At 46.0% G+C, this 25,528-nt stretch overlaps 1 protein-coding gene across 1 annotated transcript in view; it reads right to left on the bottom strand.

Moving 5' to 3' along the window:
* Positions 1-25,528, bottom strand: part of LOC310755847 (unconventional myosin-Ia-like) — a 57,360-nt gene that overhangs the window by 26,013 nt on the left and 5,819 nt on the right. Inside the window, exons 2-14 of the mRNA XM_083599192.1 lie at positions 17,496-17,655; positions 13,977-14,092; positions 13,631-13,725; positions 11,728-11,832; positions 10,953-10,999; positions 10,197-10,260; positions 9,457-9,555; positions 8,568-8,671; positions 5,911-6,058; positions 4,196-4,314; positions 2,572-2,658; positions 1,658-1,723; positions 1,179-1,283 (exon numbers count right to left, since the gene is read on the bottom strand). Coding sequence (XP_083455318.1) covers positions 1,179-1,283; positions 1,658-1,723; positions 2,572-2,658; positions 4,196-4,314; positions 5,911-6,058; positions 8,568-8,671; positions 9,457-9,555; positions 10,197-10,260; positions 10,953-10,999; positions 11,728-11,832; positions 13,631-13,725; positions 13,977-14,092; positions 17,496-17,615 — 1,275 coding nt within the window. The 5' untranslated portion in view covers positions 17,616-17,655. The remainder of the gene's footprint in view (positions 1-1,178; positions 1,284-1,657; positions 1,724-2,571; positions 2,659-4,195; positions 4,315-5,910; positions 6,059-8,567; positions 8,672-9,456; positions 9,556-10,196; positions 10,261-10,952; positions 11,000-11,727; positions 11,833-13,630; positions 13,726-13,976; positions 14,093-17,495; positions 17,656-25,528) is intronic.

Genomic DNA, 25,528 nt, shown 5'->3' with positions numbered 1-25,528 from the left:
GCAGCGGCCGCCCAGCGCAGTGCTGAGCGCGGGAGAGAACCACACCAGACCAGCCCAGGCAGCAGCAAGAAGAAGCTGGCAGCGGCGGCAGGTTAGGGGTTAGGGGGAGCAAATTACTTGCCTTGCCCCGGGTTAGGGGGCGCAAATTACTTGCCTTGCCCCGGGTTAGGGGGCGCAAATTACTTGCCTTGCCCCGGGTGCTGACAACCCACGCTACGCCGCTGACGGCCACCCTGGCAGGAGTGCCAGATTGACTCCACCACTGCAGCTCCAAACTCACTGCCCCGTCCCATTGAGCGGCAGGGAGGTGGCACCACCCCACTGCTCCTGATGTGAGTTGTAGTAGTCTAACAGCATCCAGGCGGGGGCCAGAACACAGGTTCTCAGCACCTCATCCTGCCTAGTTAGCATCCTGTCTCCCACTTTGCCCAACCAGATGCTTGAGAAGCCCACAGACAGGACATTAGCACAAAAACTCTCTCCCCTTTGGTTGTTCCCTAGCAAATGGTATTCAGAGGCTTGCAGTCTCTGTTCCTGGGAGTAGAATATAGTCATCATGATGGCTAGTAGCCACTGACACCTCCTCCTCTTGCAAAAGGGCTTCCACATAACAATGGTTTATTCTGGACAGGAAACCTGTTCTGTTGTAACAAATGGACAGGACCATCCCAACTACCCCCCCCCCACCAACATTATACATCCCCCACCTCTTTTTTACATACTATACTATATTTATATTTTCCTATAAAATACAATTGCTTTTCTGATCTTATGGTGAATCCTAGAGGTTATTGGCACCTGTGCATTTAAAGTTATTTGTTTAATAGACTATTGTAATTTAATATTCTGTTGCAAACCATCCAGAGTGGCTGGAGAAACCCAGCCAGATGGGTGGGGTATAAATAGTATATTATTATTATTATTATTATTATTATTATTATTATTATTATTAGTATTAGTATTAGTATTAGTATTATACCTGCACTGTTTGCTTGTGTGTGTGTGTGTGTGTGTGTGTATATATATATATACACACACACACACTCACACACAACATATATATACACACATACACACACACACACACACACACACACACACACACACACACCTATTCTATTCTATACACCCTTGCCCCTTGCCTATGAACCAGGCCTGGCTCTGGCAAAATTGTCTACCTCCCGAATGTACTCCTCTTGCTCCTCCTTCAGGGTCAGCAGGATGAAGATTTGCTGTAGCTTCTCGTTGCAGTAATTGATAATGAACTGCTCAAAGCTGTTGTCCTACATAGAGGAGAGGGAGAAAAAATAGCAACTTTGAAAGCAAAAGAGTCCCAGGTAAAGGATGGGTGCATCCTAGATCGACTCCCACATATAAAACCCTGACCATATCCCCTAAGCCTGACTCTCAGCCCTGAAGTCTCCTCGCAACATACTGTAAATCCAGTTCATGTTTGTGCTCCTACATTTAATACACATAAACAAGACATGGAAAGATAGAGAGGTAGCAATGCACACATAACACATGAGCATGCACTCAGAGAGAGCACCTTCTCATATCTGAAGGCACCAGCCTGCCCCACCGTCAGACCCACTTGCCAAGACCCTGACCAAATCTCTGCCTTTAGAATCAAGGACCAGGAATATCCACTACTCACCTGAAAAATCTCAAAGCCATAAATATCCAGGACACCCATGACTTTCTTGTGCTCAGTCGTTGTCACCTAGAAGAAGAAGGTGTGCTGAAAGCATTCATACTTCCCAGTCTTCCCATGTCATTTAATTGGGGGTAGTTACCATCTTGTTTCTGTCTTCCTAATCATGAATACATATTTTTTCCAAAAAAAGTTTTTGCCAGTGCCTATATGAAAATGCATCATTTAGCTCAATTCCACCCTTGCTCCAAAGCAGCATAATATGATTATTTTGCTTATCGGCTTAAGGAGACTAACAGAAGAGATCGTAAAGGAAAAATAGAAATTATATGAACAAGATATGATGTGGAAACACCAAGATAAGACTGGATAGAATTATGAATTTTGTTTGGACTGATTGGGACTGATTTGGACATTAACGCAGTAATAAGAAGATGATCTGAATCCCCCTTTGGATCTTGAAGTATGGGTTCCCCCAACAAAATTTAAAAATTTGGCTTTGTAATTTGGAATTTATGTGATGTGATTTAATTTGATGTGATTGGCCAGTTAATAAAAATTATTTAAAAAAAACAAAAACAAAGCAGCATAATATGGCAGCGGTGGTTCTCCAGATGTTGGTACTGCTGTTTGACTCCAGTTGACATCAACCTCTGCCAGAATGCCTAATGGTGAGGGATGATGAGAGATATGGTCTAGGAACACCTAGATGGCCGCAAGAACTCCACCCCCCATGTATGTGTTCTCTCATTAAGCCAGATATGAAAATACGGGAATGCTTGTGAATGATAATACCCACATTAATTGTCAAACCAAGGATCGTCGCTGAGTCCTAAAACACTGCTATAATACATTGGATGGTAAACTCATTTTCACTGTTTTAAGTCAGGTGGATCATATCCACTGCGCACACTCACTTTGATGCTCTCGTTGATCCTGTTAACGAGCCAGTTAAATAGACGGTTATAAATGTTCTTTGCTAGGGCATCCCGCACATAGTAACCCTAGGAAGCAAGACAGAGATTGTTAGACCGTGAAATACACAGCCCATTCAGGAAGCTGAGAGCCCTGGGCCAGAGTGATAGCCCCTGCCTTGGGAAGAACTCAGCCCTAAAGCTCCCAGGTCAGACCCATCCTGGATCACAGATATCTGATGGGGGCATGTTTTACACATCCTAAGTATACTGGTCCGAAACCAGCCTTAGAATCATCACTGTAACTTGTAAAATTATGATTTACGGCTGCTGTACAGAACTGCCATTCCTAGAATTGTTTGAAAAGAGAAGGTATGATGGGGGAGTATACTACATTCATAGGATGTTTTGTGCCCTACGACAGCCTGGATTTCAACTAGGGGTGTCAGAGAGTTCCGTCAAAAATGGAAATTTGAACAGAAATGGCCACAATTTGCGTGTTTGACCACTGTCAAGAATTGAAATCATACAAGTGAATGTGTACTATACACTGTGATTGGTTTTTCAGTCAGCGAATGTTACATCAATAATTATACCATATTGGCCTGAATATAAGCCTCACTTTTTCCCCAAATTCCAATCGTGAAAAGTTAAAGTGTGGCTTAAATTCGCGACCTTACAAAAATTGGTTTTTACAATATCGCTGCTAAAACAGACATATGGTAAAACGGAACGGGTGTGAGTGCCTGTGGAATTTTAAGGGAACAGCTTATATTCAGGTATTATCTCTCCCCCCCCCCCTTGAATTTTAAAGGTGCGGCTTATATTCAGGTGCGGCTTATATTCGGGCCAATACGGTATTATTTTCTGCCTTGTTTTTGATGTTTTCCTTCTGTCACAATGCATGGAAGTTAATTGCAAAATTAACTACATAATTAATTGCGTTACTGTTGACCATAACTGCTAGCGACACAAATAATGTGGGATTGGCCGGAAGCCGAACTGCAGTGGAACAGAAACAGTGCTGATTGCAACAATCACAGGATGGGATAGAAATCACTGCATCCTTACACCCCTAATTTCAACATCTGCTGAAAGGCTCAGTATTGTCTATACTGATAAGCAACAACACTCCAGGATTTAATGCAAGGTCTCTCCCAGCAGTATCTGGGAGTTTGGGATTTGAACCTGGACCCAGAAAATGGTCTAACACTGAGCTGTGGCTCTTACCTCTTCCATAAAGAGAGTGCCACCTGCAAGAAGGCCCTGCTCCCTATAGCTATCAGGCTAACTTCAGACTCCTGCACCTTAGCATTTGTATACTGGAGAAAATAAGTTAGCACACCAGTGCTGATATGTCTGCAGTGAGATGCAAAACACAGATTCTAGCATGCAGCACAATATGTACATAAATGACCTGCCACAGTATGATGTGGCTGGTAAGAAAAACATGAGCAAGGCGGTTATTGAGACCTCCACCCATTGAACTGGTTGAGAGGACGGGCTTGAGTCTCTGTGAAACAGGTTTTTTTTAAAAAAATGGAATGGAAATGCAGCAGAACCAACATTCTTGCACGGGAACTAGTGACCTACTGGAAATCTGCATGCACCTCAGCTCCACACTCACCTGTGAGACCGTCAGTGTTGTCACCACCTTTTCCTGATGGGCCTCCACTGTGCGAGAGCACAAAGCCTGCTCCAGGGCAGTTTCACTCAATTGGATCAGCTGACATATCTCCCGCACCACTGCAAAAGCAAAGCGAGAAGTGAGTTCCTCTCCCTGGTACTGGAGACACATTGCAATGCAGAGAAATCAAGGCAGGGAGACTCAGTGGGGATCGAGGCAGAAGTTTCCCAAGCTCAGGCTGTCTTCTACCAATTACTGTTCCATTCATTCTAGTGGCAGGGATGGACAAACTTGCCCATTTCAGCTGTTCTCAGTCTTGTTCTCCACATTTCTACATCAGTCTGGATTCCTTTCCCCCCAGTCCTTGTAAAAAAATTCCCAGCATTTTAGTGCACATTTATCCTAATATAGGCATTTTGTCTACAACCTTCCATAATTTTTGTGGTGAGCAATTTCCCCTAAAATAACACATTCTTGAAAATTGTTTTCACAAATTTGTGCCTGCTTGTGCACACCTTCCCCCAATTTGTGCATTTGTTAGCAGCACCGAAGTGAATGTGTATGGAAGTCCTGAGCTGACCCTGCTCTTGGCCCCGCTGATGTGGTCCAAAGGAAGGCAGAGCAATCGGTTTGGCACCAGCTTGGATGCAGGAGTTGCCAGAGGGAGACATACAAGGCACCATCCAACCATCTTAGGGACTTCACTTCGGATTTGTGTAGAGCAGGCTTCCTCAAACTTGGCCCTCCAGATGTTTCTTGGCCTACAACTCCCATGATCCCTAGCTAGCAGGACCAGTGGTGAGGGATGATGGGAATTGTAGTCTCAAAACATCTGGAGGGCCAAGTTTGAGGAAGCCTGGTGTAGAGTTTACACCTTAGCCCTTTCTTCTCCCCAAGATATCCCACAAGGCAGCAGAGGTTTAGAATCAGAGTCTTCCTTCACCTCAATTAGATCAGTAACAGCAGACAACTTTCCCCTAAAAGGTTGTTTGCCTGCTATTATTTTTATTCCTGCCGCATGCAGCAGGTTGTGGAGGGAACTCGCAAAGTGATGACGTCCCATTGAATGTTGCTAAATGGTACAGGGCAGCTGATGTTCCAACTGTATTTAGGAAAATCCTTTTAATTTTAAACCCATTATGGCAACCTGGCCACAGGGTGTATCATACTATGGAACTGGGACTATTAAGCCAATGGCACACAGGCTGCATGCAGCCACATACCATCTTTTTTGCTCCATAAGACGCACTTTTTTCCTCTTAAAAACTAAGGGGGAATGTCTGTGCGTCTTATAGAGTGAATGTGTGGTCCCTGGGGCTGGGTGGGGGAAACCCGGGCTTCCCCCACCTGCCCCGCAAGCTCCGGGAGCGGAGGCAAGGCTGCGCGCAACCTTGCCGCTGCTCCCCAACCTGTTCTGGGGCCTGGGGTTGGGGAAAACTCGGGCTTCCCCCGCCCCCAGCCCCGCAAGCTCCGGGAATGGCGGCAAGGCTGTGCGCAGCCTGTCTGCTGCTCTTTGGGGCTGGAGGGAGGGAAATAATTTTCCCCCTCTAAAAACTAGGTGCGTCTTGTGGTCCGGTGCATCCTATAGAGCGAAAAATACGGTAACACCTGGGAGAAAGATCTGGTTCTCAAAATCATGAGCTACTATGGGGCAATCAGCCCTGGGCCTAACTCTGCATGGTAATCCTGGAGATGACCCATCGTGCCCTGCTGACCTTTGTCATCCTCTATTCCACAAGCTTCTGCTCCACTGGCCTGAAATTGCTGCCCCAGCTTTATGTTGCCAAGTTTGAGGACGACAGCAGCCACCTCCAGCACCGCTGTGATCTCTGATGGGGAGAAGCCAATGGCTCGCATAGCATCCTTCAAGAAAAGCAGCATTAGGGAACAGGGTTAAACACAGGAAAGCCCTCAGGTGAGCTCCCTATGGACCACAGCAAAGCCTTCTGTGCATGAGCGTGTTGAGATCCAAGGCAAAACCCAATTATACTTTCAGGGACAAAAATGGATGTGTAAATGGCGCTGTGGGTTAAACCACAGAGCCTAGGACTTGCCGACCAGAAGGTCGGTGGTTCGAATCCCTGCAACGGGGTGAGCTCCTGTTGCTCGGTCCCTGCTCCTGCCAACCTAGCAGTTCGAAAGCACGTCAAAGTGCAAGTAGATAAATAGGTACCGCTCCGGCAGGAAGGTAAATGGTGTTTCCGTGCGCTGCTCTGGTTCGCCAGAAGCGGCATAGTCATGCTAGCCACATGACCCGGAAGCTGTACTCTGGCTCCCTCGGCCAATAAAGCAAGATGAGCGCCGCAACCCCAGAGTCAGCCACGACTGGACCTAATGGTCAGGGGTCCCTTTACCTTTACCTAAGGGTGCTCCCAGGGAGGTGTTTAATATGATATCAGTGCTCCTTATCTGTCCACAAGACTTTCCTGGATTCAAAATGCCAGTCCATGCTCCCCTCCCACCCCCCATCTAATCCTGGTTTTCCCTTTCTGGGGGAAATTCAACAAAACTGCCACCAACTTCCTATTTGCAATATCTCAATGACCCATTTGCAACAGTAAGCCCCTGTCTCTGAAAGCACTCTGATTAACTAGAGAGAAGGATTTGGGTTGCACAGGCTCTAATATGCCATAGGGCAGGTCTGTGGATTCACAGGAATATACAGGTGGGCCCTGCAACAGAATGCTGCTATGTGGCGTGTGTGTTTCTGTTCAGGGTTCCAGTCACCCATGCCCCTTTCCAGGATATTCCCCCCCACACACATTTTCCCTCCCCAGTTTTGCACACATACACCAACAGTCAGGGAGGATTTCATAGCTGCTGAACATGCTCATACCCAAGAGGCAAGGTGAGGCGACTGCCTCAGGCAGCAGGATCCCCAAGGGGCATCCAATCCCAATGTCGATCTTTATCCCCCATCCCTATTCTTGATTTAGATCTTCTCTCACCCCTACTTCCCTGGTAGGGGAGAACACCATTTTGTGGTTTGCCTCAGGTGACAGAATGTCTTGAGCCGGCCCTGCTCATACTTCCTGTTGTGGTGTTCTCTATGTCTCTCATTTGTACTTCTATACACCTTGGGTTCTGCAAAGAGCTAGTCCACACTTCTGCTTATTCCCATGCCTAGAGAGCATGGGTCCAGCAGTTGTCCTATCCTATGTTTTCTAGGCAAGGGTCTGAGCAGTTCTGCCTCTGCCCTGTTGCTTTACCCCAGAAAACCTGCTCTTTAGCGCTAAATTGGAACAAATAGCAATATGTGGAAACCCCAATTGCCATTTGTTCCGATTCAGTGCTAAAATGCAAGTTTTCCTGGGGGAATACTGATGGAGCAAATGGAAGTGTGAATGAGCCCTAAGTCCAGACCTTCCAAGTGTCCCTATTTTCCCGAGACAGTCCCAGATATACAGAAGCCGTCCTGGTTTCTGATTTGATCCCAGAATGTTCCACTTTTCCATAGGACGACCCTATGGAGAGCCAGTGTGGTATAGTGGTTAAGAGCGGTAGACTCGTAATCTGGTGAACTGGGATCGATTCCCCGCTTCTCCACATGCAGCTGCTGGGTGACCTTGGGCTAGTCACACTTCTCTGAAGTCTCTCAGCCCCACTCATCTCACAGAGTGTTTGTTGTGGGGGAGGAAGGGAAAGGAGAATGTTAGCCTCTTTGAGACTCCTTAGGGTAGTGATAAAGCAGGATATCAAATCCAAACTCCTCTTCTTCTTCTATTTTCATCAGAGAAATGTTGGAGGGTATGGAGTGATGCGACCCCCCGAGCCATGAGGATAAGTAACTATACAACCTTTAGAAGACACCTAAAGGCAGCCCTGTGTAGGGAAAGTGTTTATTTAAAAATGTTTAATATTTTATTATGTTTTTATATACAGTGGTACCTCAGGTTAAGAACTTAATTCGTTCTGGAGGTCCGTTCTTAACCTGAAACTGTTCTTAACCTGAAGCACCACTTTAGCTATTGGGGCCTCCCGCTGCCGCCACACCACCGGAGCACGATTTCTGTTCTAATCCTGAAGCAAAGTTCTTAACCCGAGGTACTATTTCTGAGTTAGCGGAGTCTGTAACCTGAAGCCTATGTAACCTGAAGCGTATGTAACCCGAGGTACCACTGTATGTTGAAAGCCGCCCAGAGTGGCTGGGGCAACCCAGTCAGATGGGAACAGGACACCCCTATTTTCATCTGAGAAATGTTGGAGGGTATGTAAGTCTTCAGAAAACTCCATCCTGTTCATGGCTGCATGCATATAGGTTACATGAGGACAAATATCATCACCATTACTACCACTACTACATCTTCTGCCACTCACAGACCAGTACAATTTATACCCCAGACCCCACTATGGCACACAGCACAACTCATACCTGAACAGCTCTGAAATTGGCGGCATCATCCATACCGTGCAGGCTTGAAGCCTCCCTGTTGAGGTAACCATAAAGGCGGCAGTCTCGTTGCAGCTTCAGCTGCCCTGTTGAAGAGGAGGAATCATTGTCGTGGCCTCTGTGGTTCTCACCCCTCCTTTATTCACAGAGCCCCCCACCCCTGTGTTAAGGGAGGCCATATTCTGATGCTATGATCCCCCCACTTGCAAGACTCAACCACCCACTCAGAAGTAAATGGCCAGAGCTCTCTTCCCTAATGGGGCCACACACACTTGGCCTAGAATGCAGCCCTCTAACTCTGCCATTGTGTGCTTTAGGCCCCGTCATAGCTGTCAACTTACAGATTTGAAAATAAGGGACCAGCAGCCTTGAAAATAAGGGATCAGCAGCCAAAATAAGGGATTTTCAGAGCACAGGTATGTTCAACTTCTGAGCCCCTCCGAGCCAAAGGCAGAAAGCCCAGCCAGCAGCCAAACGAAGCCTCAAGTGGTGGTTCCCACAGCACAGCAACCCGGCAAAGGGGATGCAGCAAGGGAAACCACCGTCACCTCTCTGCTGGGAAGCGCTGAGCAAAAATGAGTCCCCAGGCAACGCGGCCGATTTGATCGGCACAAGGCATGCAAGCTCCACCCCCCCCAGTCGTTCTTAGACTCCTTTTTGGGTGAGCAATGCAGCCAAGCAACACAGTTGGAGCCTCCCTCCTCCCTGGCCAGCAGGGAGGGAGGGAGAGGAGCTGCTTCCTTTGAAACCCGGGAAATTTAAGGGACATCATCAATAAGGGACAGCAATGGGACACAGCGCTGGGATAAGGGACTTTCCCGCCAAATAAGGGATGGTTGACAGCTATGGGCCCCATGGATGAAAGACGTACTGAGCAGCTCGTCCGAGCCTCCAGACAGCAGCTGGTAGAAGATGTGGAAATTCCTCTCGCCCTTGACATGATGAACCACCCGGGATTTCTCTAGCAGGTCTGAGAATAAATGGAAGGAGGAAATGAAAGAGGTAAGTGTTGGATGGGCACCATCAAGGCCAAGCTACTATCTGTAGTGTCTCTGGATATTCCTAGGCTCCTGAAAAATCTTGTAGCCTGGCAATGTGCATCTGAGGATAAACAGAAACACAGAACCTGCTGCCTTGAAGATGTTGCTGGACAGGGAAGCCAATGGGATGTCCAACTCTCCTCAGCCCCATCTAGCAAGGCCAATTGCCAGAGATGGTGGGACCTGTAATCCAAAACGTCTGGAGAGCACACATTCTAGGGTTGCCATGTGTCCTCTTTTCCCAGGACATGTCCTCTTTTTCATGGGTAGAGTCGTCATAGTGATAATGAGTTAAATGTAGAAGTTGGCAAATGTGTCCTCTTTTTTGCAATATGGCAACCCTAACATTGACTAGATACTAAAATGTAGGTGTGCGTCTTAAGGTTGGGGAACCTATGGCTCTCCAATGTCGTTGGACTCCACCACCCATTAGCCCCAGACAGCATGGCCAATTGTCAGGTGTGGTGGGAGTTGCAGCCTCTGGTTCCAGCAACTGGCCAAGAGGATGAAATCCCGTTTGTGCCTTATAAATTCTCACAAACTTTATCAGGGTCTGGTATCTCATACTCACAATTGCTGATGACGCCACCCAAAGGATCGCCCTTGAAGTCAAACTCAATATCCATGTATTTGCCCTAAGGAGAAGAAGGGAATGTGGAAAGCAGTTGAAGCAAAATGAGCTGCCTGTAACCCCTGAAGGATGTGATACTGAGTCCACACACTTTTGGGAATTAAGTTACTATTTTTTAATTCATTTTTGCTTCAGAGTAGCCTAATTTACAGTGCAGATATAGGGACTTGGTGTCAATTTAAAATTGACAGATAGCAACGGTCAAATTACATGAGACATGTTTACTTTCCCCAGTGCAGCAAGTAGCAGTTTCAGTGGAGATCTTTCCCTCTCTCCCACAGTGTCAAGCAAAACTATGGCCTCTCCTCCAAAACAGCAGCATTTCTCATTTTAAAAACAACAGTATTCTTGCCCTGACAGATGCCTTTGTATCCACCCAACCAACCACATCAAGCAAGATTTCTTCAAGTCAGAAAGCAAGGCTGCACGCTTTCTCATTTCCATGAAGAGTAGAATAACAATAAATGATGTGAAACAGGCGAATATTACCTGGACATTTGATTAACACCATTTATGCAGGTCACGTCAATCATCTTTTCTTGGCATACTATTTGAGTTGTGGAATTTTGATGTAGGCGCAGATCTGAATCCAGAATTCTTGCTCTGTCTTCCCATCCCACCCTCTTAAGTGGCTTGACATAATTCTTGCTGTGACACAAACTCTCCCAAAACATTCATTCCTCGGCAAATACTTACAAATCGTGAGGAGTTGTCATTGCGAATGGTTTTGGCGTTTCCAAAGGCTGCAATAGGGGATGAAGAGGGTCATTAAAAGAGTTGCACGTTTACCCAGGAAAGCCTTGCCCACCCCTCCATGTGGTGGAGAGCCAGTGTGGTGTAGTGGTTAGGAGTGGTGGACTCGTAATCTGGTGAACTGGGTTTGCTTCCCCACTCCTCCACATGCAGCTGCTGGGTGACCTTGGGCCAGTCACACTTCTTTGAAGTCTCTCAGCCCCACTCACCTCACAGAGTGTTTGTTGTGGGGGAGGAAGGGAAAGGAGAATGTTAGCCACTTTGAGACTCCTTAGGGTAGTGATAAAGCGGGATATCAAATCCAAACGCCTCCTCCTCCATGACGTTAAGAGGTCTTCTGGACTAGATTGTAGAGGCAACGTATCATGGCAGGAATGGACAAACAGGGATAGAATAGTATAGAATTCAAGGACTTGCTAGACCACAGATTATGAAAACTCAAAGGTTCTCAAAAGCCCAAGGCCAAGACAAGTTGGTATCACTAACGTCACGGGCGCTGTCCAATATGTGGCTGTAACATTTGCCCAACTACAGCAAATGCAAATACAACAGAAGCTTTGGCTTCAGTGGGGACATCTGGATCCCTCACAAGTAATGAGCAACAACTGCGTACAATTAGGCATCCTTATCAAAAGTGCAGAAGAGCCTTGGTACTTTCCTGTCCCAGAACGCAGCCCTCTTTATCCCATTCACAGAGAAGAAATCAGCATGTACATACCTTCCAGTACTGGGTTCGACTGCAGCAGCTGTTCCTTGACACGATTCACCTGTTCCCCTTTCCCACATACAGCTGCCACGTATGACATCATCAGCTTGCTGGCCTCTGAGGGTACAGGAAAAGTAGGAGGACTAGAGGTAAGAGATCCATTCTTTAAGAGTCAGAAGCAGTATTTCCACCAACCTCAGTGCTGATCTTAGTACTGTAGTGCTTAGATTAGAGATCCCATACACTTTAAGTGTCCTGCCGCAGGTATCATTCAGTGTTAGATAACTAGCACGTGTATATGGTTTGCCCAAAGTGGCTTTGCAGGCCCAATGGAGAGGATTGGCAGTCCTAATTAAGCCTTAGGTCCAGAGGTTCCCGCTTCTGGATTATACTTTTGTTTGGAGATGTGTGCATAATTGTTTGCATAAGCACTTACCGGTAGTTGGATTTCATGCAAGGCAGGAGGGCATTTTCAGCTGTGAACAGCCTATTTATATTTGTCTATGTCATTGTTTCCCAAACTTGGGTCTCCAGTTGTTTTTGGACTACGACTCCTACCATCCCTAACTAGCAAGACCAGTGATCAGAGACGATGGGAATTGTAGTCCAAAACCAGCAGGAGACCCAAATTGGGGAAACACTGGTCTATGTGAACAAGAAGGTTGGGGGTGAGGGAACCGGGTGGAACACAGGCTGTGGTAATTTTTGGATAGTGTCAAGGGCACTTCCCAGACAAAGAATGCACACAGCAGAGAGTTAACTGTTGTCAAAGATATCACACTCACTTCTACAGCTCTCAAGAACTATGCACACCCGCTTAGTGTCTAGGCAGCTGTTCCAATGTCCATGCCCTATGGAGCAGTTTCAGCAACTAGGAACCACTCCCCCTCCACCAGTTTATGTATCTTCCCCCAATGGGCTGCGTGCACACAGCTGGAGACTACGCCTGCAGGGAAACTTTCTCTGCTCATCCCTCTTCAATCCCCTCCTGGTTCTGGGAGACAGTGGTTCAGCAGAGGGTGGGGAGCACCCAGACCTTCACTTGGCTGGCCTGCCTCTTCCTCCAGCTCTGAAGCTTCCCCCTGCCTCCGACTCCTGCTTCCTGGCTGGTACAGGTCCCCACAGACCACTGGCCCCCTCTCCCAAGTCAAACTCCAGCCCCCACTTCCCCTGGCGCTCACTCTTCAGCATCCTGCCATCCCCTGACAGTAGCATGTTACATGAGATGAAGCCGTATCAGTCTCTCTAGTGCAGACTTCCTCTGTTGCCCTCCAGATGTTGTTGGACTCTAACCTCTGTCAGCCCCAAGCAGCATGACTAGTGATCAGTTGGACATCGGTTTGGGGAAGGCTGGTCACCTTGACAAACTACATAGGACTCAGCTACATTAGGGGGAAAGTACCGTATTTTTCCGTGTATAAGACTAGGTCTTTTTACTTTAAAATTATGGGGTCTGTGGGTCATCTTATACACGGGGCAATCTCCCCCCTATTTTCTTAAATTGGAATCCCTAAAAATAGGGGGCGTCTTATACCGGGGGGGGCTCTTATACACAGAAAAATACGGTAGTTATATGTTTTAACACTGTGACACCAGATGGCACTGTAGAGCTGAAATCGGAACTTATGAAATTTTCCATTGTGAGCTTTAAGACGGGTTTTTCCCCAGGGTGTTTTTTATAGCTGCGTAGATGCAGCCAAACAGAAACGCGCCAACATTACTATATAAACCCACCACTCTGCTAAGGCCTGCCATGTGTTGCTAGACTACAACTCCCATCATCCCTAACCATTGGCCATGCTCGCTGGGGGCTGATGGGAATTGTAGTTCAGCAACATCCGGAAGCTCACACATGTCTCCCACCCCTGTTTTATGACGTTCTCCTCCCTCCCTTGAATAACCCTTTCTCACTCACCTGTTTTGCCAGCCCCGCTCTCTCCAGTGATAAGAATGCATTGGTCTTTGTCCTGGTCTCTCAGTGAGCGATAGGCATCATCTGCTATGGCATAGCTATGTAGGCACAGTGAAGAAGCATTAGAATAAGGTTACCAGATTTTTTTCAATGAATCCAGGGACATGTTTCAACTTCAATGGATTTTGTATGGGGACTGATTTGTAAATCCAGGGACTGTCCCCAGGAAACAGGGACGTCTGGTAACCTTACATTAGAAGGGCAGGCTGGCTGGCTTGCTACCAGCATCCCATTCTTCAAAGCTGTCACATACACACACACGCCAAACTCCCTTGGGGGTCTCACTTACATGTGGGGTTTTACCGCAAAGAAGTTACAGTTCTTATACTCCTCCACTATCTCTTCCGTGTAAATGGGCAGCTGCTCGTACGGGTTCACGGAGATCACCACGTTCCCGATGTATGTCTGTCAAGGCAGGAATGTTGCTATTACGAACAGCAAGATGCTGGCAGTGCTCAAAATTGGGGTGAAAGAGTAGGGTGTCCTTAATAAACACCCACAAGCAGTGGCGTAGCGTGGGTTGTCAGCACCCGGGGCAAGGCAAGTAATTTGCGCCCCCTAACCCGTGAGAGAGAGTGAGTGAGCCAGGTAGGGGCAGAGAGCTGCGAGTGGGAGCACGCCCCCCCAGATGTTGCGCCCGGTGCGGCCGGCCCCCCCTGCACCCCCCACGCTACGCCACTGCCCACAAGTCCAGCTCCTGAGTCCTCTCCCAGCTTCAGACACGTCATGCTCCCTTGTCACTTCTGAAAAAAGTAGCTAAGCTGGCCAGTACAAAAAGGTAAGGAGGTCAGGGCCTTTTCTGCCTCCCCATAATTCAGGTATTGAATTAACCAGAGACAGTATGGTGTAGTAGTTATCATAATAGACTAGGACCTGCGAAACCAGGGTTCAAATCCTCAATGGGCTGAAGCTGAGTAAATGAATGAGTCAGTTCCTGCTGCCCCCTCAGCTGACTTTCCTCCAGCTTGTTTTCCCTCGGCCCCTGCTTCTGTTACCACAGCGCCACCTCTCTCTTTCTCCATCCCCTGGGATGAGGATTGCCAAATGATCAGGGGAGGAAATGCTGCTTTGGTCTGTATTGTTGTTGTGCCTTTAAACCCCAGCTTCTTTTTCAGGAATCTACAGGAGAAGCTTTTCTTTTCTTTTCTTTTTAAAGATATTTATTGAAATTTTCAAAAAATAAAGAAAAAACAAAAAAAATAAAAATAAAAAAGACACATATAATTGCATTCCTTTCTTTCAATAACATATTTCCTTGACTTCCCCACACCTCACCTTCTTGTATTCCAATTCAATTTTTAGTTCAGCAAGTTCTTATCCCCAAATTTTACCTTATTATATTTAATTCAATTTAATTAACCAATTTTAACATAAACCTCAGTCTTTATGCATCAGTACTTATTCTTAATATCTTTTTCTAAGGTCGACCCCAATTCCCTTTCACGAGTTCCCCATTTTAATATAAGTAGCAAAACAAAATACATAAAAACAAAATATAATTGTACACCCTTTGGATTCCCAAAGCCCCACTCCCCACCTTTCCCGGTTTCGAACTCCAACAAATGTCCATCAGTCAATCTGCAGTCAGCCTGGTGACCTCACGTCCGAGGCTCTTAATTCTCTCTCAATTCCTCTCTGCCGGTTTTTTTGATAGTCCTTTATATTAAACACCAAATCTCGGAGAAGCTCTGTCCCAATAAGGTCCATATTTCTTCCAGCCAGACCTCCATATTTAAAAGTGTAGTCCAAATCTTGTTTCTTACTTCTTTTAAGTCCAAATGTCCCAGAAACTCCAGTTTCCACTTTAGTCAGGTTTGTAATCCATAAGTCTTCAGATCTCCACATGAGGAGATCTCTCCATTCCTCATTCTTCCATTCAAACCAGATTTTCATGATCCCATTCTTATTTTCCTTTATATCCATCTTAACAGGCCTCTGGCTCTCCTTAATCATCTGCAGCATTATAGCTCCTCCTTCCTTTCCCTCCAAATCTTCATATATCTCTTTCCCCACTTTCTCAAATTTCTCAGATTTCTTTTCTTCTTCAGCTGCAAAGATTTTTAGTTCAGCTACAAAAACCTTTTGTTCAAAGACTTGAGTCAAGTCCCTTCCAGATTCAGCAAGTTTATTTACTGTTTCATTCAATGTTGTGACATTTGTAGCCAAAACATTGCTTTGTTCTTGTAACTTTCCCAGGAGAAGGAAAGCCTTTTCCAGTTCAGTCAGTATTTTTCCACTTGCAGCCATTCTTGTAATGTCCCAGAGCCCCCTCTAGAGGAGTTCTGGTTACTTAGTATTCCTTCCAGTTCCAATCCAAAAGTCAAATTAACTTTTCCTCTTTATTTTCAACCATTTATTCCCTGAATGTAACAAATATAACCAGCAAAGGCAACAAAAACAAAGTTCTCTTTTTTCCCCCAGCTTTGACAGCTAGTTTGACAGCTGTCAAAATCTTCTATGTCTCTTCAACAGGCTCTCTCACGGATCGCTCCCGGGTCCTGGGGGGGGGGGTGACGGTTCCACTCTCAAAATTAACTCTTATCCTCCAGCAAATTCACTTATACTGCCAAAACGTGAAATTAATTACTTTTATCCTCTCAAGAAGAAGGTGTTCTCTCAACCTTAGTTATCTAGTCCTTGCTTTAAAATGTTTACAGGACGGGGAGACGGACTTCCTCTTTGCGCCTTCCCCGCTCGTGCCAAATCCGAAAAAGAAATTTAAAGTCCAATTTCCGTATTACTCACGGGTTGTTACTTTTAGTCCAAATGTTCAAAGGAAGAAGTCAGTGCTCTCCGACCATGGCATGCGGCTTCACTCCGTAGGGGAAGCAGTCGACTCACAGCACCGCGCCACTCCCTGTCCCCCGTTCCGGAGCCTGTAAAAAGGCTCCTTCGCGGGTCGGGGGGGCGCAAATGGTGCCCGCCGAGTCACCAGGTCCACAGGCTTCAGTGCCTGTGGTTTCTGAGGGTCCCCGCGTCGCCGCCGCGACAGGACCCGTCCCTTACTGAGCAGATTCCCTCCGGAGCTCGGAGGGAATCCGCCATTAGTCGATCGCGCTAACCCGGAAGTCCTCTACAGGAGAAGCTTTTCACGGCACAAACTTCATAATGTATGTGCATCGTCACTCACTGTGAAAGGCACAGCTACAGAAGCCTGTTGGAAAGTTGGCATGCTTCGTCCTGCACAGCCAGTCAGCTGTGTCTCTGGACAGGAGCTGCAATAGTTGTTGCCTATTTCTCTATACAAAAATACACCTAGGCTGCAAAGCTATACATGTTCTCTAGGGAGCTGACGGGAGAAAATATGCATACGATCAGACTGTGCATGTCATACTGTACAGTGCCTCATGTTTCCCATTCTGAAGTTAAAAATAGGGATGGAGGACAAAACCAGTATGTATATAATGCCTAATATGTCAAATTTTCATTTTCCAAAGCAATACGAGAACTGAAATACAGCCATCCTTTGAAATTCACACGTATCCAAATTTTGCGATGCAGTTCTCCAATGAAACCATGTTTACAAAAAACGCATTATATTAGGGGAATTTGCTTGCAAAAATGTGTATATGTTTGGTGAAACTGCATATAAAAATGAGTTCGGAGAAATGTTCGGAGTCCAAATGAATTTTCATGAGGATTAAAGGGGGGGGAGAACCATAAATTGCTGCAAAGTGCATAGAAATGTAATTAAGATTTGAAAAATGAGAAACAGAGAGCACCAAAATTGACCGATCCTTCCACCCCAGTTAGAAAGGCTGCCACCCAGTTCAGTTACCACCACCCCCCCAATCCCTGCCGCTCTTACATAGATTTCCTTATGTTGGAAGCGCTTCTCCAGATTCTGCATTAACGTATCTTCTGTCAATGGGTCCAGAAGCACCAGATCTCCTACCCTACTGGTGTCAATTGCAGTATCGGCCTCCATGGCTGTGGGAGAGACAGGAATTCCAGACACGAATGCCTACCTGCAAGGCAATGGAACAGCTAGGTGAGATCCGGATAATGCTGCCACAGAACCAGAAAGACCTCTCCTTAGTGACATGTGAAAAGCTGCCACAGACTCTTGGCTCATACAAAGCCAGTAACAATGCAGCAGGGTCGGTGAGTCTGCAAACCTCCAGATGTTATTGCACTACAGTGTAGCTCACCATCCTTGGCCTTGCTGACTGGGGCTGATGGAATCTGGAATCCGACAACATCTGGAGGACCCTGGATTCCTTGCCCTTGCTGTAGATGGGTACAGTGGTACCTCGGGTTACGTTACCTTCGGGTAATGTAATTTAAAGGATACTTTAATGTATACTTCCGGGTTTCGCCACACGCACATGTGCAGAAGCGCTCTATAGTGCCGTGTGCATGCGCAGAAGCGGCGCCTCCGGATACAGAGTTTTTGGGGTAAGTACGGACCCCCTGGACAAATTAAGTTCATATCCGGAGGGTCCACTGTATTATGCAAGAGACACAAGGGTGTGTGTGTGTGTGTGTGTGTGTGTGTGTGTGTGTTGCTTTCAAGAGCAACTGTGTACATAAGACCAGCTGCATTGCAGGGAGTTGGACTTTATGATCCTTGGGGTCACTTCCAACTATGGTTCTATGATCTATGCTAGATGGCGGTTGATGGGATTTGGAGTCCGACAACATCTGGAAAGCCACAGGTCAGTCACAGTTGCTCTTAGATATTTTGGGGGGGAAATATCTAATTATTGAGAAAATAAACAGAGGTGAAATCCACAATGTGTGCTACAGTTTAAGTAAATATCTTGGAGACCCCGCTTCTGTTTTTATGTTCCATTATCTTGTTTCAGATGAACTGAAAGCACCCTCCCTGTTACGATGTAGTGAGATTACCGCCTGATTAGTGTGAGTGGGTCTATTACGACGGTTTTATGAGAAGTGGCTCCAGATGGGATTTGACACAAGAGAACAGCTAAAATGTTCTTTAATGGCTATGTATGTTCATTTCCAGAATGGGCCACTCACTCACAGAGTTGAGATTCAAGACCAGTGTCTGTTTGGCAGATTGTATTTGAGAAACAGCAGCTTTTGGCAGCTGGAATAAGCAGGGAAATAGAGTGCTATTGGTTGGGTGAAGATGAGGAATGGCGAGGCCTGGACAGAGTATCTTTCTCTCTTTCTTATTGCCTCCAGGCGTCTTGCTTATTGAGCATTCAACCTAGAATCATAGAATCTTAGAGTTGGAAGGGACCCAAGGGTCACCTAGTCCAACCCCCTGATCTGTTTGCAGGGAGATTATGCGACATTGGATTGTTTACAGGGAGGTTAGACAGCATTGCTTTGAAGAAAGTGCTGCCCCACACTTTCCATCACTTTCTTCCACCCAAAAAAACAGTGACAGTCTGAAAGCACCCTCTTTTTTTTTTGGTAGGTCTGATATAGGACTCAGCTACATAAATAAAGACACAGCTATTTGAATGTGCTATAAACATGCAACACCAGATGGCGCCAGAGAGCAAAAAATTTTAAAACACAATTTTCCATATATATATTTTTCTTTCGTTATAACTATCACATTTCTGACTTATTTATAGCGTTTTCCCCCTATGTGTAGATCCACCCATAGACTAAAAGACCAGCTGTTTTACATGAGTGCCCCTTTACCTCTACTTAAGCTTCTCTGTTTGCAACAAAGCAATAAATAGTCAGGGGTCCAGGCTCTCTATTTTCCTTATTCAGTGAATGCACATGTGGCAGGGCGCAGCACCACAGTGCTACAATTCCCAGAGTTCCATGAGAAGAGGCATTGGCTGTCAAACTACTCAGGGAATTGCGGCTCTGGGAGAGGAGAACAGCTCCCTTTGGGGGGAGTGGGTAGCCATGATTGCTTAAAGTGGTATCACGGGGTTCAAAATGAATGCTGTGAATGGAGCCTCTGTGTTACTTCAATTAAACACAAAAGCAAAGCATGACTCTGAATATCCAGTCTGTGCTGCTCCGTAATGAAGGGAAGCAGCAACAATAAGGGAAGCACATGCAGGGAAGGCTAAAAGGTTGTCAGCTCATAAGTGCTTTGTGAGGAGATGCTGAGTGCCTTCCCGACCACCCCCACCCTTCCATCCTGCCGGGTGCCATTGATTCCTAGGCCAGCTGACAGCTGTTGGCGGCCCAACTTCCTGCTCTGAGTCACTGGTGTCCTTGCAAGCCTGGGGTGGTTCTTCCCAGTGGTATTAACCTCTTCACGGCTAGTTCCAAAGTCTAACCTAGAAGAGAGTACTTTCCTCCCCGCAAGCCAAACTCACGGCTGCAGTTAAGTTGGCAATCCTATGCTTCATTTACTCGAAAGTAAGTCCCATTAAAAACCAGTGGGACTAAGTAAACATGGCTAAGAGCAAGCTGCACAAATGTGACTTGTTTCAGAACCCAAACTTTGCACCACCGCTGCCTCGGCGCTGGTGCAAATGTCCATGGATTTGTCTAATCTTTTTAAAAAGTCATGCAAGCTAGCAGCAAAGGGCAGACCGTGTTAAGGAATATTTAGGGGGAATAATGGGCTTTAAATGGGCTTTAAATGCAGGCATGTCTTTGTGTCCTGCTGCCCTTCTTTTATGGGGCTCCAAGGTGCAGTTTTACCTTAGAGATAAGTTCACCTGAGAGGCAGTGACTTATAAGAGATGGCGTAGCTTAGGAGCTATGATTCTGAGCTATGAATCAGAAAACCCCTGGTTCAAAACTTGCTGCTTCTTTCTTTCTTTCTTTCTTTCTTTCTTTCTTTCTTTCTTTCTTTCTTTCTTTCTCCACCCCCCCCAACTCAACTTTAATTGTACAACCTGAATTTGCTGTTATGGGATTGAATCCCACCTGAAGATTGCAAAAGTCTGGAAATGGTGCATTTATGTGTGTGCATAAGAAGGAGAAAAAGGTGTGTGCCTGGGAATAGGGTTAAAGAGCTTCTCTCTTCCTGTCCCAGTCTTCCACTTAAACCTGCAATCTCAGCGGTTGCATTGTACTAACAAAAAACCAACAGCCCCAAAATCGATTGCATGCCCTCCAACATTTCTCCAATGAAAATAGGGACGTCCCATTCCATAAAAATAATTTTACTATTTAGACACCACCCATCTGACTGGCTTGCCCCAGCCATTCTGGGTGGCTTCCAACATATATAAAAACATAATAAAACATTAAACATTCAAAGAAAAATTTCATATACTGGGTTGCCTTCAGGCAGCTCGGGGGTCAGAAAACTCCATAAAGGTAAAGGGACCCCTGACCATTAGGTCCAGCCGTGGCCAACTCTGGGGTTGCAGTGCTCATCTTGCTTTATTGGCCGAGGGAGCTGGCATACAGCTTCCGGGTCATGTGGCCAGCATGACTAAGCCACTTCTACATGACCAGAGCAGCGCACGGAAATGCCATTTACCTTCCCACCGGAGCGGTACCTATTTATCTACTTGCCCTTTGACGTGCTTTTGAACTGCTAGGTTGGCAGGGGCAGGGACCGAGCAACGGAAGCTCACCCCGTCGCAGGGATTCGAACCACCGACCTTCTGATCGGCAAGCCCTAGGCTCTGTGGTTTAACCCACAGCGCCACCTGCGTCCCTTAGATAACTCCATACCCTGCAACGTTTATTCAGTGAAAATAGGGACATCCTAAGGAAAAGTGGGATGTTTTTAGGATCAAATCAGAAACTGGGTTGCCTTCTGTAAATCCAGGACTGTCCCTGGGGAAAAAAGGACACTTGGAGCATTTGGATTGCAGAGCCACACATAAAGTCTTAGCAGTGCTGTGCTTCTGCTAGTCATGCTTCTGGCTGAGGGTGAAGCTGGGAAGCCAGTGAAGACTCTTTCCTGGCACTGGCCAACAATCCCTTAGCAAAGCATTCTGTTGTCGTCTGAGCTACTAAATTGCTGTTTGCCCCCAGAGTAGACTCAGCAAGAAAACTCAATGAAGCTGCATCAGCAGCACTAATCGAGGAGTTCCTGTGAGCGGCACGATCGTTAGCCTGACTATAAAAGAACTTTATGGCCGGGAAGGAGTTGAACAGCCTGGATGCTGTACTTTCTCCTTTGTATCTCCCAGGTGAGAGCAGAAGGCCCAACTGCGATAGCATCTCATCCTAACGTAGGTGGGTAAATAAACAGAGGCATATGGCCAGTGGTTAGTATTCAGTCCATTTATGGGGAGCCAAACTTGGAACAGAAGCTGGTATAGATGCACTGAGAGCCAGAGCTCTTGGGTTGTCCAGGTGTACTTGATTCTCGCCTTAACAGTCATTGTGGTGCAATGGTTAGGCTAGTTTGTTGTCTTAAGGGTCTCTCTTCTGCTTTTCTTGTTTATTGTGGGCTGCCATGGTTTCTTATGGCTGCCACATGGGAGGACACCAATGTTAACTATGTGGCTACTGACCAGAGAAACTGTAAGCTCACACTAGGGAGGAAGCTGGGGGTTTATCTGAAGTCCTCATGAGAAGAGACCAGCTGGATCAGGCAAAAACCCATCTAGTCCAGCATCCTGTTCTCACAGTGACCAACCACATGTCCATCAGAAGCTCCAAGGCCAGACCCAAGTGCAACAGCGTCCGATTTAGATATTAGCTATGAATCAAGGGCGGTCGGATGAAGGGGTTTATACTTCCAATAAGATTTGTTTTGTTTACCAGATTTATATCCCCCTTTCCCACGAGAACTTCCCCAAGACACACAAGTAATAATATGGGATGGTAGCCAACACTCACAGATCCCATTGATTTCAATGTGTACACTCTGAGTATGGCAAATGTTGGCTATTACCCATTGGTTCTTGTAAGACCACAGGGATTCAAACCCAGGCCTCCCTTGTCTAAGTAAAATACACCAACCCAAGGCTAGGGAACGTTTGGCCCTTCAGATGTTGTTGGACTACAGTTCCCATCATGCCTGACCACTGGTCGTGCTGCCTGGGGCTAATGGGAGTCCAATAACATCTGGAGGGACAGAGCTTCCCCAGCCGTGCTTTGTTTGAAGGAAAATAATATACATAGCAACCATGCAGGAGCAGCAAATGTGGTGCTCTCCAGCTCCAGATGTTGTTGGGGTTGGTGGGGTGGTGCTTTCCAATTCTGATTGAAGCTGGTTTGGAAGAAAACACATCAAAATGTAGAACTTCATAAAAAGTGACAGAGCAGGTGTGGCTTGCGGTTTATGATGTGTGTGCACACCACTTCTCAAACCAGCGGTGGGAACACACCAGATGCAGGGTCAATGGGAATGTGTGCACACCCCAAATGTGCTCATTGCTAACTGTTTGGGGAGCGGGTAAGAGGGACACTGGGTGATGGAACAGAGTATACTGGAGAAGATGGAACACTAAACAGTGCTGCAACATTTTGTTGCAGATCCCACTTGTTAACAAGTACAGTGGTACCTCAGGTTAAGAACATAATTCATTCTGGAGGTCTGTTCTTAACCTGAAACTGTTCTTAACCTGAAGCACCACTTTAGCTAATGGGGGCCTCCCGCTGCCGCCATGCTGCCACCGTGCGATTTCTGTTCTCATCCTGAAGCAAAGTTCTTAACCTGAGGTACTATTTCTGGGTTAGCAGAGTCTGTAACCTGAAGCGTCTGTAACCCGAGGTACCACTGTATTAATTTTTAAACTATTCTTTTGATAATGAGGGACTCAAATACACTGAAACAATGTCGCATTTGTAGGAAGTTCCACAAAAATCTATATTGATATTTTCACTTCACAAAGGCTACCTTGGATAAGAATTACTTTCCTCACAAATGGTTGCATTTAAATGAATAACAGCTTCAGGAGGACACACTTCTGAGCAATGGTGGAGGAGTAGGGGTTGTTTGTGTCAGTGTGTGCTGCTCATGTTGTTTGCCCCCAGGTATTCCTGTCAGCTGTTTCATTCAGCCTATTTATAACATATCATCTAAGGGTGAAAACCAGAACTTCCTCCGGCCACTTGTCCCAATTCCCAGGTATTCTTATGGGTAGGAAATCTTGTCTTCCTTTAATTTAAGCCCATCTTTGCTTTGCCCTCACTGTTGACAGAAAACAATTAGTGGTTGTGCTTCAGACTGCAGCAGCCTACACTATTGGAAAAGTTAACTCCTTTCCCAGATGGTGGAACACTATCTGTCCCCTCTGAATTTTCCAGCAGCTTTTGCATTCCAAACAATTACTGCGCTTGGTTGTCCTCCTCTGAACCCATCTGATATATCTTGAATGGTAGTATCAAAAAGTACATGCAGGATTACTCTGTTTTTCTTTTCTTTTTTTTACTCACAGAGCTTAATTCGTGATATGAGAGGTGGCATGGGAGAAGAACGCCTATTGAATAGGAGTGGTTTATTAATTTATTTAGCTGTACAAAGTACAGTGAGTATGTGTGTCTGTGTGTACACACAGACACACACACACACCATATTTTTCGGTGTATAAGACGCCCCCATGTATAAGATGCCCCCTATTTTGGGGGACTCCAAATTAAGAAAACACCCCTCAGCACGACCTGTGTATAAGAAGAGTCCCAATTTTAAACTTAATTTTTTCGTTAAAAAAAACCCTAGTCTTATACACGGAAAAATACAGTATGTATGTTTGTTCTGACCTAAAGAACTTGTTTTCCCTGGGGAAAGAGTGGGCCAAGGGGGAAATGGCTCGAACCTGTGCCTAGAAAGTGCGGGTCAAGCAGAAAACAGCTTGGACCCATGTTTTCTAAGCATGAGACAAGTGCAAGTGTGGACAAGCCCTGAATCAGACCATTGATCTCCCATGAAGCCCAGTTTACAACTAAAAAGTGCTCTGGAGTATCTCAAGCAGGGATCTTTCCCAGCCTGAGATCCATTTAGCTGGAGATTTCAGGGACTGAACCTGGGACTTTCAGCATGAAAAGCCCGTGCTCAGCTGCTGATCTATGCCCCTTCCATCAAACTCAGCAGAATGAAGCATGCACATAATGGAAAATGCATGAGTCAAGAACGGCACGAGGGCACTGAGAGACAAACTGTGTGTAAATGACACGGGGTACCACTTCACAAACCCCCTAGGTGGAAAGCAGCTCTGTGCAAGATGTAGCATGCAACCCACCTGCTGATCATCACACATGAAAACTGCATAGGCGTGTTCATGCTATGTACATTCAATGTGAAGTCACAGGCAGTCATGGCAGCAAACTTTGCCCATGCACGATCCATGAACCTCTACTCTAGTAACTTCTACACTACAGTGCTTTCCCTCTGAGAATGGGGCATAGTATTTAAATGTGCCTAATAAATTAGTAATTGCTCTGAAGCACCATCATCTTGCTTACACTAACTCTATTTGGATTTGCACCAAATCTTGCATCTGTATATAATAGTTCCCTCTTGTTAAAGCCCCTCCCCCCGTCATTAAGATCAGGAGATCAGTAGAACATCAGCTTCTTTTTAAAAAATAAAATTAAACACCACCAACATTTATTGCACTTTATAAAACACCCAACCTTCACCTTTGATTTATAAGGCTGCCCATGGACTCTGCACCACCACCATAAAATCTCAACATCCTTATCAGTCCTGCTTGAATAAAGTTCATATCTGAAGCGAGCAGTTTTATGTTCACTCTATTGGTATACTGTATTAAGGTTGGTTCAAAAGAGGATACGAATGACGACTTGGGTGATAAGGTAGCCATCTGTACCCAATTTGCAACCGAAACGCTTGCACCTTTGCAAGTTATGTTATGCTATGGTTTATCTGGCTCAAAGGACCCCCAAAGCAGGAAACACAAACACAACAGAAAGACACAATAAAAATGCAATAAATAAATGGGAAGTTAAACAATAAAGGTAAAGGGATCCCTGACCATTAGGTCCAGTCATGACCGACTCTGGGGTTGCGGCGCTCAT

Source organism: Podarcis filfolensis, assembly GCF_964270895.1.
Source record: "Podarcis filfolensis genome assembly, chromosome: 2".
In the NCBI taxonomy this organism is placed as follows: domain Eukaryota; kingdom Metazoa; phylum Chordata; class Lepidosauria; order Squamata; family Lacertidae; genus Podarcis; species Podarcis filfolensis.
Note: the sequence above shows the minus strand (reverse complement) of the source record. Positions and strands in the feature narration are given on the sequence as shown.